This window comes from Lissotriton helveticus, chromosome 3_2 (assembly GCF_964261635.1).
Source record: "Lissotriton helveticus chromosome 3_2, aLisHel1.1, whole genome shotgun sequence".
Lineage (NCBI taxonomy): Eukaryota > Metazoa > Chordata > Amphibia > Caudata > Salamandridae > Lissotriton > Lissotriton helveticus.
In genome coordinates, this window is record NC_136062.1 from 34,627,470 (window position 1) to 34,644,106 (window position 16,637).

At 47.3% G+C, this 16,637-nt stretch overlaps 1 protein-coding gene across 6 annotated transcripts in view; it reads left to right on the forward strand.

Moving 5' to 3' along the window:
• ATP8B4 (ATPase phospholipid transporting 8B4 (putative)) overlaps positions 1–16,637 on the forward strand; it is a 4,589,528-nt gene that overhangs the window by 2,284,040 nt on the left and 2,288,851 nt on the right. For all 6 annotated transcript variants that reach the window (XR_013609828.1, XR_013609825.1, XR_013609826.1 and 3 more), the window contains one exon: positions 1,788–1,903. Coding sequence is in view for 2 of the 6 variants with exons in the window: in XM_078684774.1 (XP_078540900.1) it covers positions 1,788–1,903 (116 nt within the window). In the remaining 4 variants the exon portion in view is untranslated. The remainder of the gene's footprint in view (positions 1–1,787; positions 1,904–16,637) is intronic.

The window sequence follows — 16,637 nt, forward strand, 5'->3', positions numbered from 1 at the left end:
AATGTGCCTGCTGTTTGACCAAGACTCACAACCCAGTCAACCAACAACTCAATTTGTAACCGTAGCTATAATGTCTCCCAGTATTATTGCTTTCTATATATCATTCCATTTGATCTTTATTTCGACATAAAAGATTGCAGTTAAAACATGTATAAAACCAATTGACATAAAATAAACATATCATAAAATCAGATTACCAATCAGAATGTAGATCCTAGGATAATCAATTCAAAGGATCAAATTTCATTCAGTGTATACTGTCATAATCTCATAATATACAATCAGCCCTGGGTGCCGCTGTGATGAGGGAACATCTCTTGGACCACATGGATAAGAGGAACTTGGAGAGTGCAAAGACTATGTGCGGTGACGTGTCAGTCTTAAGGACTCTCATTGCAACAAAACATTTATCAAATCCCATGTTCTTACATAAGGGCACCAACCAGTACTTTCTGGCTTTACTGTAGCCGGGGCAAAAAAACAGCATGTGTACTTCATCCTCCTTGATCGCACCACATCCAGGGCAGAAGTTACTTGTGGGATTAGACCACATGCTTGGGTATGCCCTTAGTGGTAGTGTTCCATGCCTCCATTGGATGTATAGCTTCCTCGCTCCTACAGGATATATGACATTTATAAACTCCTCAAAACCAAATGAGTGTTTGAGAGTTATAAAGGTGATGTTCAAGGAGCCAGCTTTGGAGTCATGCAACCATATGTTTTGTTTTTGATCCATAAAGGACTTTGCAAGCGTTTTGCCTGAAACCCTCCTGCATGCCCGTTCTGGATCATACCAGAGGTCAGGTAGTCCCATTTTCCAGAGTTCATTTTTCACAAATACAAGCCAGGGAATTTTTGCTGCGCTACCGTGGCTCAGCACATCCTATATATCCATTTATCGCAGAGGAAATAGATTTCCATGTCGTAGATGTCTACAAACACTATCAACGGAACTGGAAAGGACTGCTACTTTCTCAGAATCGCTTTCTTTTATGGAGCATTGGCTTAAGCTCAGAATTGGTTGGTAGTGGATTTGGTTTACTATTGGTAAACATACATGAAAGCTGGCAGTCATCAGCATCCGTAGTACAGGGTGAGTAGCCTCTTCACAGGTAAAGGCACAAGGGGTCTAGCTCAGTTCGGTTACATAGAAAATCCATATACATTATTTAGGGATTCTTCTTGGTGGCGGGTCATGAGCAGTCAGTATGGACTGCTAATGTATTTGACCGTATTCTTGTGTTATTAAATGCCACTAGTGTCTGGCACATCTTATGCAGGGTTGTTTATTATGAGATTTGCAACTGACTCTAAATTAGCATGTGGTAAAGATCGTGGCTAGGAATATGGTTGAGGTTGCAGTGATACAATTATTAACTCATGCTCTTTATTCGAGTGTTTTATGGCGGGTGACTGCACTGCTCTTCCCTAAGTTAAAAGCCATCAAAACGGGAAAGTTATAACGAAAGTTACAAATAAAGGTTAATTTAACTTTTAACATAGAATATCCCTTTCTATGCCCACTGGATTTATGAACACATATACGAATATTACTGTCAAATAGAGCGATTGAACCCATTCGGTAGATGGACTTAATGTATTTTAATATGCAGAATATTCTTTGATGTAATGTTAATAAAATGGCACAGCTTTCTAGGAGTCGGCCATGTCTCTGTATAACCATTGTAGAATATTGGATGGATACTGCATCTCAAATGTAGGCGTTTCATGGAGGCATTGCTTGAAATATCGTCAGTCTTATATTTTCTTTTGTTTCCGTATTTCAGTTCGCAATCCACAAGGACAGATAAAACTCTACACCAAAGGTGCTGACACAATTTTGTTTGAGAGGCTTCATCATTCCAATGAAGCAGTGATGTCATTGACTTCAGAACATCTTCACGTAAGAGTTGCTGTGTTCGTTATGCTACCATCGAATCATCATTGATATTTCAATTTGCATTGTTTTATTAACATGTAGCACTAGGTTCTGGCATTTCACGTGTAAGTTCAGTAAAAACACAATTTCGTGCATGGTCTGCAGTGTCTCTATCAGCCTAAGTAATTGTATTACCCATACCACATTAGATACCAACCTCAGTGAACCGTGGAGTTATTAATATGTGCTCTCAGTGTCTGTATTGGGGTCCATGACTATCAGGGGGTGGTGTGGCTCCTGGTTAGAGGCAGCAGGCCTGAGAGCAGAAGTCAGCCCGGGACCAGGGTTCAATTCCCGACGCGGCAGGGTCGTGGGCCTTGGTCAGCGGACTTGATAATTCTCGCTTCGGTGCTTACTCTAATCAGGGGTTCCACTCGGCAACTCTGGGCATTAGCTTGCCTAATCTCCACAACGGCCCCACCAATTCCGGGGATGCCTGGCTCCACCTTGGGGACTCCCAGCAAGGGACCATCCCACAGGGAAAGCCAGGACGGGTTCCCCAGAGTTATACAGCGCCGGGACGCCCCGTTGCTGGGGCAGCTGTGCGCTTTACAAGTATACTACATTTACATTTACATTTACATATCGAGTCCAGGTTATCGTGGAACACTAATATCGAGAGACAAAATATTGAAATGCAAGTATGTGTACATTTTTTATATTTAACTCCACATCGAAGAGCTATGAAGATACATATGTGTTAAAGGTGTATAGATGTGGAGTCAAAAACTGTAAATCTGAACTTCCTTCCCTGGACTCTCCAAGCCATGGGAAACAAAGTGAGAATCAGTCCTCTTGCACCTGAGGCACTTACTGCTGGGACAAGAAAATATCCTAATCAGTTTCTTCAGAGGCAGATAGTTCTGGTAGTAAACAATGAATTAAATAAGTTTGAAGCTGACATTGCGTGACACTGTCATGGTATATTCCCTCGTTCTAACTCAGTAATTTTCTGATATATCCGGTGCAGTGGCGGTCTCCCACTTAACCTTTACATCACTAAAGTCTGGGCCACTAGATTTCAAAATTGCGTCATAGATCGTTGCCGCCAACAACATAGGCCGTGCATGGTGAGAATATGCAAGACTGCACAATAAAAATACTAGGAACTAACCTCCTTTCTAATTTCCTCAAATGTGCGTGGTAAATTCACTACATAAAAGTCCCCTAATACTGTCAGTCTGGATATCATCCATATATCAATATTTATTGTTTGTGCTATCTCATTAAACTCTGGAAGGCACCACAGGGTGAGGTCCGGCACATATGCTATCTGCCTTTTGGTCCTCTTCAGTGAATGCTCTCAGCAGTGTCATGCTGCCTTTATCAATATTGTACGGGACAAGTCCCAACCCTGCCCCAAATTGTCTCCTCAAGCAAGGGAGCTCCAGGCCCCTTCTGAAAGGAGCAAGATTCGTTATCACCTCGGGCATCACCCATCTCGGTCGCTGTACTTGTGGTGCATATAATATGTTTGCCAGTAGGCATGGACCTTAGTAAATTCTACCCTGTGTCTACACCCCATGTCCCATATTAGATTCAATAGCAACATCTGTAACTCCGAACTCCCTAAAGACACTCTGGCAAGCCCAACTAGGAAATATACAAAGTGGTGCCGTAGTCTAGGAAACATGACCATTTTAGAAAGGGTTACTCAAGATAGTGGTAGTGTACACCAGAAACCTACTGACCTCCACAGTGCCATCCTCGTCTCTGTCTAGTAATATGTGTGCACCATGATATATTTGGACACCAGACACTTCAACGTACTGAGATCCCACTTCAGTGGGGCTGATCTGGTCTCCCGCACTGTCATCAATTAGAGGAGTTAGTATAAAGAGACCGAACATCCCCCCATTTGCATGCAGACCCGATGCCAAAATTAGTTACCTCTCACATCATATGATCCAAAGCTACAACTGCACCCCTAGTAAACAGAAGGGTGCCCTTACCCTATTGAAAAACAGAAGTTGCGTGCATCACAGAGACCCTTCTCTCATGGGATACTTGGCACTCCTGATCAGTGCCTCTTCCCACTGCCGCTGCATCGACACAAAATCACCTGCATATAGGAGACAGTCCGTGCTTATCAATTCTGGGCCACTGTTTTGTTTTCATCTCCCAAGTAGGTCGTGGTCCGCCATAGTGCCAATATCGTACCATGCCCCGGACCGCTCCTCCTCCAACTTTCCCAAATAACAGACACCACACTATGATTTGTTGGAGAAAGTTGTTGCAGCTTTATTAGCATGTACATTATGCCAACATGTTGGGTTATCTTACGGGCGATCCAGGGTCAGGCCGCCTCTCGCGACCCGTCCACCTGATGAGCCATAACCCCCCGTGGTGTTAACCGCGGGGCGTTGTCAGTTTTGGGGGAAGGTCTAACCCCTCCCCTCGGCGGACCTCTATTCCGCCCCTTACTCACACCCCTCGCTCTCCGGGGGAGCTGAGCGTTGTAGGCAACCCCCGGTTGCTCAGGTCTACAACCGCCCGAAGGACTAACGGGGCGCCGTCACTCCTCCAGGGTCCACCCCAGCGTGGATCTCCCTGGGGATAATTTGCTCTCGCACCCTTCCGGTGCTCCTGTAGAGGGTACCCTTCTGTACCTTCCTGCATTGGATCGCCCTGTATCTCCGCCATGGCTCTGGGTGCGGCAGCCGCCGTCCCAGAGTCCCCCCACATACTAGCTACCTCTTAGTTACAACCCGCTGCTACCAGCGCTTCCGCTATATCAGGCAGAAAACTCGCCATCCCTACTTGGGATAAATGCACACCGCCTTCATCAAAGCACCCAGTGCATTTAGTATGTAACAAACCATGTCTTATGAAACCAAATCCCCTTTGCTACAAGGTACTCCAATATATGTCGGGCGACACTATCCACCATATCCTTGTCGCCCATAGACCTAGTGACCTACAGCCTGTGCATTCCCAGGCCTCCCTCGGCTCAAGCAAGGACATGTCCTCTCATCCTCTAGACAGTAAGGCTGTCCAGCAACCAAACTCCCTTATCAGTTCTGCCGCTCCTCTGGGCTGAGAACTGTAACAGTAACGTCCCTGAACTTCTCAACCCTGCAAACTGTGCTCTGGAGATGACCTTCTTCGTGGTCCACCCCCCCCAGTCCTTTCCACTCTGGACAGCTGTGCTCATCAGCAACCAAAAGCCCCTATCCGGTCAGCTGTTCTACTGCCTGTGAAATTGTGTCCCCTGTCTGGCTTCTGGCCTCTCAACCCTTAACTTAGACATACCGGGGTTAATATCCCACCTATAAAGGGCCAGCCGGCCGGCTCACTCCTACAAAGCCGACCCTACTGTTAGCTGACCTCTCATCGTAATGCTTTGCCTAACTGAAGCGACAGGTAACATTCAATCCATTTCGATCAGGGAAAAAGGAGTAAACCTATGAGTAAAGTCCCTGAACCTCTCAACTATGCTTGCAAACTGCATTCTGGGGTTGTCTGAAATGGAACCCTGTCCCCTCCATTTCTGCCCTTAAAGGCAAATTCGCCCAATCCTGAAAATAACTAAGTCACACCCCTTTTTTCAGGAAGGCAGATATTATGTCTAGCCTATAACCGGCATATATTCCATTAACCAGGGTTCTGCAGAAAATGTGCATGCTTGACTGCTGAGTGTGCATTGCACCTATGCGGCTATGAATTCCTTCCACTCTGTTTCCGGCCGCCAAGCTGCTGACCTTGCCCGCCCTATCCCTGTGCGTACTAAACAGAACCACACTGTTACCCCTGTGCGCAGCCGCTGCAGCTAATGATGGTTCCCTACTGAACCAGTGAAATAGATGCTGTACTATGCCTTTACTCATGGTGCAGCGCCCATTGACCCATACAGAACTTGCCAAACCCAGGAGCAAGCCTGATCTGGTTATCCCAGGTCCCTGCTGCGCCCGCCTTACCCTAAAGAGCTCTCTAAATCCGGATCATTACCCAACATAAATGATCTATCCGAATATAATTCGCAGTGTGTCAGAAGAAGCTAACCCGGCCCCCATAAGGCTAAAATGATGCCAAGGGCAGAAGGCCGTTGTCCGCCCTCATCTAGACTTTGGGCGGGCCCTATTCACGCTTACCCAAGGACCCGTGGCCCCCCCCAATGATTACGAAACCAGTCTACTGTCCGTTTAGCCTTGAGGATCCCCATTCGCTGAGGCCAGTAGTTGCATAAGGTAATTGAGCACAATTGGGGCTGACTTGTATGGATGTCCTGGTAATTTGCGCAAACCCCTGCAATTAACATTGCTTCTATTCTCCCCTACCAGAAGTCAGGACATTGTTGTCCTTCTCAAGGTGGTGCCTGTGTATTTGTTTCGATTGTCCTGAATTAGAAAATTGTTACACTCCAATCCTGGACGTTCTGACCAAGACCCCCACACACTGGCCCCAGTGTATTATTCCCCTGCATCAGCTCCAAGTCCTGGCATGCCAGCCCGCTAGGCGTGGTCTAACCATTCTAGCGTGAAACCTGTCCGTTTCTGGAAGAAAGAACAAATCCATGAAAACCCCCCAACCAGCGACGACCAGTAAGTCATTGCTCCTCGATCGCCAGGATCAGCGCCCCTTAGTTGCGCACCCGTTGCTGGACTAATGAACACAATTCCTTATTGCACTAGGGATGCATGATATGCCCAAATCAACCAGTTGTATAAATGAAAACACATTTCCAATTAATTATCGCTGGAAATGCATGATTTGCCCTTGCTCTGCCACTGCATCCAGAGAGAACGCCCCAATTATTGCACCGTAAAACAACAAATTGTCCAGACTCAACAGTAAGAGAGAACCTCCAAATACTAGACAGGGGCCACCTAATATGCCCCGGCTCCCAGTTAACTACCAATGTATTACTTTCATGACTGAAACCAGCGCGCGGCCCACACCGCGGATAGTAATGACCACTGGGGAGAACATGGGAATCCCAGACCCTAGCACACTGCCCCCATTGTGCTATGATCCTTATACCTGTTGATAATTCGGGTGGCCCCCCATGTGGGTAGGGCGGTTCTCCAGCACGGTTCCTGCATATGATACAGAAAACATTCATTAAAAGCTCTCCCCCCCTATCTACCAATCTGCATTCCCTGCAATATGACAGGGCCATCAATGCCCCGCAAGCTACTCATGCCAGGCCTGTTATGAGTTACGAGATGTAATTTGCCCGCATTACCTGCACACTTCGAAAACTAATAGGGTTTTTTCCTCTCTCCTATGTCACCATTAAGGAATGTTTTTCAAAATTGTACATTGTCCGTCAACAAACGTGGTCTGGTTGATAACTGAATTAAATGTTACACTTGCTCACATACCAACAGCTAGATTGAGAGCTCCCTGGGTATGTGTGGACCTTGGTTTGGGTGAAAAAACACAAAGGAAGACTGGGGAAGCAAAAGGGAGATTAAAGTTGTTGAGTATAGTAGGCTGCACTGTCCACTGTATGAAAATAGCTCTCCATGCGTAAATATGTTATGTAAATTACAAACTCAACAGGAGCATAGATGTTTACTTCAACTCAACCTATTTGATATGCTCCCTAATTTACTTCTGACCTACTCGACTCCCTGACCCCTGTAGAGCCACGTCGCAGTAGGAGAAATAAGTAGGAGTAGGAGAAATAAGTATGTTCAACTCACCCTTCAACTACCTCATCCCTGGGTAGCACACCTAGGCTACCTGACCTATACAGTGGGTGTTCCGCATTAGCTATCCATCAAATGGACACTAAATATGTACCACTACTTGCAGTTGTACCAATAATATTGCCAATATTTTAATTTATTTATTGTTATTGTTTAGTGTACTTTTATAAATCATGGATTTTACTCAAAAGTGTCAGGGCACTGTACAAATATAACCAGTTACGTTACATGAGAGAACTGTTACAGGATTAGCACAAACAAGATTAGCAAGCCATAGAGTCGAAGCAATGCAGGCAGAAGTTACACAATCTCAAGCACAGCAAGCACAGACTGTACAAGCAAAAGTAAGAATAAATATGACAAAATTTACAATGACAAAAGAACTTCCTGGCGAACAATCATGCAGCAACTTTTTCCATTATTGCTGGCCCACTGACCACAGTGGGACAAACCAATTTACCCATCCGATTTCCACCACGATGTGTGATCCTACTAACTCCTCTTGCTGAAGTCCTGCAGTGATAAAACATGAAAGCAATTAATTCCTTATGCCCGCCCCCCCCCCCCCACCACCCAACACTGCCCCGTTCACTTTGTGTTTGGCAACCTTCTCTTTGCTGCTGTCCTGCAGTAAGACAAAACAAATCGTAATATTCCCCAAGCCCGCAACCCCCCCTCGCAACATCGTAAAAACATAATAAGTGCTTCTTGCAGTATCACGACGAGGGATCCTAGTACCCAATAAGTGACACGGATGTCCTCCTAATAATAGCTCAAACCTAAGCGTGCGAAGCGCAACAAAATGCCAAGAATGATCAAATTCCCAAAAGAGACACAAGCCCACCCCCTGCACCGCGATAGGGCAAGGAGGAGCCCCTCCCTGCCGCAGCGACGAGCGCGGCCGACAATTCCGCAAGAGGGGGGAGGTGGGGATTCCGCGACGGAGACGGCGGCTATTTCGCGCCAAATACAAATTCCTACGTGGGCCTCGACCACGAGGACCGACAGCGGGGCAAAAGCAGAGCGCCCGATCCTCGACTAGCCTCACGAGGTCAGCCCAAAAGATGGTTCACCCCCACACAACAAAACAAAATTGCGCCGAAATCCTGTCCTGCGGGGGCCCGAGACCACGAGGACATGCACAGCAGCAGGGTGGCCCCCACCAGCAAGTGCCAGGCACAGGAAGAGGTGCACGCTGCTCCGGTGAGGCACAAGGAAGACCGCCCCCGCCCCCCCCGGCTGGCCCGCAAGCCGAGAGAGGAGGCAGAGAGACCAGTACATGCCACCCCGGCGTCCCACCCCACCCCACATGCAAATCCCTGAACAACCGGAGGACCTGGATCAGCGCCGACAGCACGCAGGAGCAAGGTAAGCCCCCCTACCGGCTTGTGCCACCTTCCCGCAACATCCCACCCCACCCCAAAAGCAATCCCCGACCAAACAACAGAGACAGCGAACCAGGGGCAACACCGGCACTTAGACACCCCCCGCCTGTAAGCCCAGACAACCGCACATGGCCCCCCTCTCCCCGTGCACGCACCCAGAAACACCACCCCTGCCGCCCACAGCTCCCCCACCCTGCCACCCCTCAACCCAGGCCAGCATACCGAGAAGATCAGAGCGCCACCTCCCTCACCCCTGCCCTCCCCCCCGCACCAAGAGAGAAAGGCAGCAACGCAGGGCCAAAAGAAGCAGCTACCCCGGGGACACACCACGTCACGAGCACCCCCCCCCCGGAACGGACCCCCGCACTCCCCCCGCCCGCCCGCCAGCACAAGGCACAATAACCCCACCAGCAGCGACCCCTCTACCCCAACCAAGGAGCCTCCATACCTCAAAAAGCGCACGGGCAGCAACCGCCCGAAGTCCACGAGGGAAGGGGGGGAGAGGGTCAGCTCGCCACCACGTCCAGGAACAAAGAGGGCGCTTGACCCTCTCCCCCTGGAACATATAGCCTATCTTACCCCTCCCCCTGGAAGAAGGAAGTGACATCACAGGGGGACCATCTGGACCCCCCAACACTAGACCGCTCATGGGTCTATGCCATCCTCTGGCACTAAGGGTGGCCGCCCTCGTAGGTGGCCACCTTTGGTGTCCCGGGGCAGCCAGTCATTCTGCCTCTAATTGTTGGGACTGCTGCAACAGTTTGCCTGACGCACCTTCGGGATCTGTTGAGATTGTAATTAAGAATTACATTGAAATCCCGTCCTCATACAAATATTTGCAGCGAGATGGAGATACCACTAACCAGAATGAATGAAAAACGTTAGTGGTTTTGTCACTGTATGTGGTTTTTGCTATATATGAAAGCACTGTTAATGTTCCCTGATCCACATTGGTGAAGTTAGAATATGACAATGTCAGCAAACTTTCTGAACTACTTGTAAAGTACCCTTCCGCCTCCATCACCGGCCATCCCAAAATGTCAGGTAATATGACCTCCCACCACGCGCTGTAACCGTGGCCAGGCTGTGACTGACTGACTAACAGAAAACATTTCAACATTTTTAAAGGGGTGCGACCGATAGTGGGTGAACATAGGGTGAGCAGTACAGCTCTGCGGAAGCAGAGGTGGCCTGGGTGCAATGTGATATGATAAAGATTGGTCTGCACACCTGAAGTCACACATTCTTTGTGGCTTCATTCAAAAGTTAGGTAGCAGGTAAACACAATTTAGGCAACTCTATTTAGGATTTATTTTAGCAGACAACGAATTAGAGTAATAATTGTTGTTATGACTATTATTAACCATCACTGATTAAGGCATCATGTTACCTGCAAGTTTGCAGGGAATTGGCCCCAGTCTCGTGGGATGGATGGTTTTGAAGAACTTCGAGGCCTGTTGTGGTTTAGCAAATACTTTTTTTCTTCAGTTTTGCGCGATCCAAATTTGCGCTGGGTACAGTATAGCATAGGTGCTTCCACGTTACATTAGATGCTTCTTAACAGGTAGAAACTCCTGCATGGGAAAACACCCTACACTATATCACTGATAGTGCGTGTCACACTTCTCCCGTGGTAGACGTAACAAAGCATTCCTGTTCACCAGAATATGTGGTAGCTTGTCTGTCCTAAAAAGAGCTGTCAACATTGTTTTCACATACAGTTCCACTGGACCCATGTTCTTTGTCTAGGGGATGCCTATGATGCGCAGATTGGTATGGCCGTTTCATGCGTTAAGGTCTTCGTTTTTTCACCTTGATGCCGGCCAAGACCCTCTCTATATTTCGGTATTTTTTAAATTTAGCTTTAAATCACCCTCAGTGTAGCAGTGCTTTCATTTCAGCGTCTGGTGTCATTTCAGTCTCAATGTGGTTGGGTCACCTATATCACCTTCGATAATCAGTTCCTATGCATTGGTTCATCTGCAGGACTCAAAGGTAACTTTTATTTCCTGTTGTCTATTTTGCCCATATTGTCAACTGTGTTCAATTAGTTTTGTATTTAACACTCAAAGCACTTCAGGGGCAGTGTGCACAGTTAATCTCCCTATTGTATGCACAGTGGGTGTTGGGGTAGGTTGCAGTCAGGTTGGAGTCAGACCACAACTATATGAGCCACACAGCAGTAAGTTCCTTTAGGGGCACTGCCATTGCACAAGTTGTTCAGGCACGAACGGGCTAGCACGTCCTATGTATTCGGAAAGTGCTTTGCAGTATTTCATGTGGTCGGCCACATGAGTTACTGTCACCAGTGCCTGCAGGCTTAGGGAATTATTGTCAATGTTGCTTCGCATGCTGTTTTAAAAAGAAACAAGCATTTGCAACGCAATAGGTCTGGCAATTGCAAAAGTTTGAGCTATTGGCATAGTAAATGACAATGCCTTTTATTCATGTATATTTCAAATCTGCAAGCGTGTGTAAATACGCAGTTTGTATTTATAGTCCTTGCTAACTAGAAGCAAGGCTGGCAGTAAAAGAGGTGCAGTTACTGCCAGCTTTGCTTTTTGTAAGCAACAACTATAACTACAAAGTGCGTGTTTACGCACCGCTTGCAGGTTTTCAAAATACGTAGATAAAAGGCATTGTCATTTACAATGCCAGTAGCTCAAACCCTCGCAAATGCGAGACCTATTGCATTGCAATGCTTGTGAGGCTCTGAGACGGAGGCGGCAGCAGCAATAGGAAGGCAGGGACCGTGATGCCGGGTCGTGCGTTTCTAAAGCAGGAGGGAGGAGGAGGCAGCTGCAGCCAAAACAGACCTCAGTCTTTGAATGCACAGAAAATGTGGCAAGATAAGAGCAAGATGTATAGCCCTTTTTACAAAAGAGCTCTGAAAACCACAAACACTGTTCTCGACTGCTCCAGCTTAAAGAACAAAAATGGTGCTTAAAAGCTCTGAGTAACAACACGTGTAACAGGGGCAGTCCTTGAAAATGGGTCGGGCTTTTAAAGGTCATATCCTGAATACGGCATGTCTCACAGAGATAAAACAGAATCTACCCCCCCCCCCCCCTGCACATTAAGCAAAGAAATACGCACCCTACATCAGTCTGCTCACCTTGCTGTTGTAAAACTGGGATTAGGCACAAATTGGTACCAAGAAAAAGTTAGATAATTATACACTTCATGGTACAGAGGAAGGAAACAAGGGGGAATGGTACTTATAAAGTGCACACCAAACAGTATCTTGGCACCTTCCGGTAAAGGTACAGGGGTTATGAGATATGACAGTGTACACATAGTTTTATTAGCATCTTGACAAACATAGCAATTTTGCACCAATTTCTCAGCATCAATGTCCATATACAGCCACCAATACTCAGACCCTAATCTTTTTGTTTGTTCCTGTGAATCCCTTATGACCCTCAAGGGCCAATCTGAGAGGTTTGTCTTTGACATTTGATGAAGGTACCTGTTTATCATTTCTCATAATGATGGTACATATAAGTGTTAATTTGTCATTAACTTTCCAATATGTTCTAATTTCTCAAAAACTGTACTTTTCAAAACTGAAGAACCACTGATATTTCCCACTTATACGTTAGTGAGCTAACTATAACTTGTGACCCCATAATGCACTGCTTATTACTGCCCCCAACTGTAATGCCATTACCATAACCTCTGTTTTAGACTGCTCATTGGATAAAGCTGTGTGTAAGCCAGATATAAAAAAAAAAACAGATGCTCTTATTTACTGCATGGCGGTACCCAGTCCCCAGAGACCTCACCTGTTAATGGTGCCACAATAACAGCAATAGGAGAAAGGTCAGAGTATCAGAATAACAATCTCAAAGCCCTCAGGACCGGAAATGGAACTGTAACCTCAGAGAAGGTGATACAAAGCTGGTGCTGGGAGGAAAGCAGGGCCCTCCTCAGGCGAGCCTCCTTGGTGAGGCTCGTGTCCGCCTTCATGTGGGCAGGTAACAGCCCAAGGTGTTAAGAGGGAGGGCTGGGGTGTGACTGTCTTACCTGTGCTAGTGGTGCCCAGGTGTGGGCGGTACACAGTGGCCCCGCACAGGTCACACTTCTAATGGCAAGAGTTACCAGTGTCAGGAGTGTTAATGCAGGCCCCAGGCAGGGCCGGGTGGCCCGGGGGGAGGGAGGGGGGGTCAGTTCTGCGGGATGGCAATGAGAGAGGCATGATGGGGTATGGGCTGAGCCCCTCCCGGAAGGAAGGACGTCCAGGGGAGACCTTAAAAAGAGACCGCCAGGAGCACAGGTAGAGAAACCAGGGGGACATGGAGAGAACAGAGGAGTGGAGGGTGGGGAGGGGGAGAGCGGTGAGAGGACGGGAGAGCGGTTAACTCGGGAGAAAGAGGATAGGACAGAGGTAAGGGACAGAGAGAAGAAGAGAACCAAAAACGGAGAAAATAGATAAAGGTGAGAAAGAAAACAGTGAGACGGAAAGAAGAGTGAAAAGAGTGAGGCAGGGTAAATGAGGAGAAATGGAGGAATCGAGAGAGAAAGAAGAGATGCCGAGGCAGATGGAAGAGGGAGAGAAAGATGTGTAACGGGGGAGGGAGAGAGACAAATGGAAAAGAGAGTGCAGCAAAGAAGACGGGACAGAAGAGAGAGGTGGAGCTACGGAGGCCGTGGGACACCGGGAGGGCTATAAGTTCATGTAGTCAATAAAAAGCGAGTGAGGGAAGGGGCGAGTGAAACAAGGAAAAGAAGAACGTGAGAGTTGGGGGACAAAGGAACAGCATAAAAAAAGGCAGAGGAACAGGAAAACCAGAAAGCAAGGCTAGATATTTAGAGAAGACGGAAGGAGAGCAATTGGAGGGACAGTAGTCTCAAGGGGTAGAGAGATACAACAAAGAAAAAGTGAAAGCGCGCCATGCTCGCTTTATGTTCAAATGACGGGAGCCGTACACGTGCACATCGCCTGTCCGGGCGCGTGCACTAGGAAAGTGAATGCACGCCATGCATGTGTTATGCTCAAACTACAGGAGCCGTGCACATCGCCTGTCCGGACAAGTGCACATTTCCTGTCCCCCTTCGCAAGAAAAATCAACGACAATAGATGTCGCCAAGCAAGCAATGCATACGCTGCATCCCTAGGTGAGACCTAAAAAGGGGGGAAGGCTTGTCTAGTCGTAGCTCCAAATACATGAACCCCAGTGACACAAGCAACCCCAGTGTCACCAACTATAAATATGCAACACCTGCACCTGCCAGCATAACTTAGCAGGAAAATGGGCAACCCAATAGACCCTTGGAGGCTTGGGTAATATAAACTCAATATCGGGTAACAGTACCAACAAGGGATTCTTTTCAATGTAGAAAATCTCAAATGGTCCCTTTTTAATGGCTTATAAATAAATTCCAAAATGAATTTAACTTTAGAGCGAATCTATCGCAACACTAATGCACAAAAAAATAGACAATATGAAACGGTATATACTTTTCAAAATACAAATTCATGTAGAAAAAACATGTTCAAGGGGTACATGATACAGTTCACATGCAGACAAAATCGATTGAGATAGAGATTCTTCACTATAGTTATTTAGTCTCTTAGGCACTTTTGCCGTAACCCATTTCAAACGTTAGAACACAGGCAAATGAATAATTCCTGAGATGATGGTTACAATAAAAATGGGTTTAGTTGTCGACGTTTCAGACTTTGTTGTGATAACATCTATAAGACCATCTTCAGGACAGATTGTTCTTCTGTGGACTGGAGACCCTGAAAGACTGAGAACATGATAGTATGTTCAAGTACATGGAGCAATTCAATGCAGAAACAACGAAAGAATCGTCTTCCGAGAGTCAGGTGTAACTTTGTGCCACCCTTCTTTAAGGAAATGCACACTGCAAAACTGTAACGCCGATTTAATGCACATCCAGAAACAAATAATGTTGCACAACAGCAACCCTTGCATTCGTCAAGAGTTGTCGTGATCAGCCTGGTTACCATTACTTCACAGGTCTCAATCCTCCAACCCTCGCTCCGTTGTGTCTCAACCACTTGCAGCCCAGTATTATGTCCTTGCGGGAATGCCACTAACAGGCCAGGGACATCTTTAGAATTGTAGGGGCCGTGGGTCAAACACATTTTGGGGGCCCCAGGTCAGAAGAGCTTCAAATTTATGATCCAATTTCAGCGCTTTCAGGTCCTCTGTGGCCAGGTCACTGAGAGTGCAAAAGCACCCTCTCAAATTCTAAATGTGTTTACATCTAATATTCGGGGATAGTGACGTGTGTTTTCAATACTGTAGCACAGCAGCAGTTCACTAACGCTACTACAAATAATCTCTGTGACCCCCTCCCATTTTTCATATGTGAGGTCCCGTTTTGAACCCTAAAGTATCGTTTTTTCAGATGTTGCTTGAAACATAAACACAACGTTTCAAAATGTCTGTAATAGACTCTCACACATAACCCATGTTAAAAATAAAATAAAGGAAAACAGCATTTAAAACAATCTGTTTAAGTATTATTCACGGTTATCAGGGAAATATTCTCTGCAGAACAGAGCTGGCTTTCTCAGGGTGCCCCCTGAAAGGTTGGGGTCCTGGGCCATAGCCCCCTTTGCCCATGCATTAAAATGTCTCTGTAGCCGACGCTGCCTTGACTGTGCTTTCTCGTGCTCTTCCTGTCCTCGTAATGGTTTTCCCAATGACAGTGCAGCTACACCTTGATCTGCAACATGACATGCGGCGCAGGCCACCGATCCCTACCCGGCACCTGGTCCATGGGCCACACCACCAGCTGATCCAAATAGGCCAAGGGAAACACTTGATTTGCCACCTCCTAGCCGGCACAGTATCACGGGCATGAAGCGCCACTTACATGCCCAGCAGCCCAGCTCAACATCACACCAGGCGTAAGACATCACGCTTGCCACACAGCCCACCAGTCCAGCAGCCCAGCGCCACACCAGCCCCCACAGCCCGTCCCAGGTATAAAGTGCACCACATGGTGCACTTTATACCTGGGACCTGGGACCTTTATACCTCAGGGTCGGATTGGGAAGGTGGGTAGTTGGGTATTGGGCAATGGGCCGGTGCTTCAGGGGCACCTGGGAGATGTTTTTTTAGTCCTCAGTAAAGTGACACAAGAAACTTACTGTCTTCCCCTGTCCCCGCCAGGCCACTGTAATGCGGCGCCAGAATCATCAGGTACTCACCTGACATGCTATAAATTGAGGCTGGGAGCCTGGTGTTCATCTGACCTTTGGGGCATTTTCGATTCTGCCCCCTGCCTCATGTGGCATGCCCGGCCAGCAGCAGTGTCATCCCCTGCTGAGCCATCACCTTCAGGGTATGGGAGCAGTGGGGATGGTGTGAATATGTAGGGGCCTCCATGGAGGTTGAGGGGAGGAGGTGATTTTATGGCTGTTGTGCTATTATCACCTGAGCGCCCCCTGGAGCAGCAGCAGGTGTGTACCTTTCATGCAATGTCATCAACCCTGGGGCTATGGTGGGCTGGGAAGGGGGTAAGAGAAGTGGCTTCCCTAATGGCCAATTGTAGTCACCTCAAACCCCGGTGCCTCTTACGCCTTGTTGGGGGCCGTGGGTTAAATATTTGATGTGGCATTAAGGTCAGAGCTTCCTGGCGTCAGCTCAATATCATGTGATTGTGGGCAAATCACTCAAT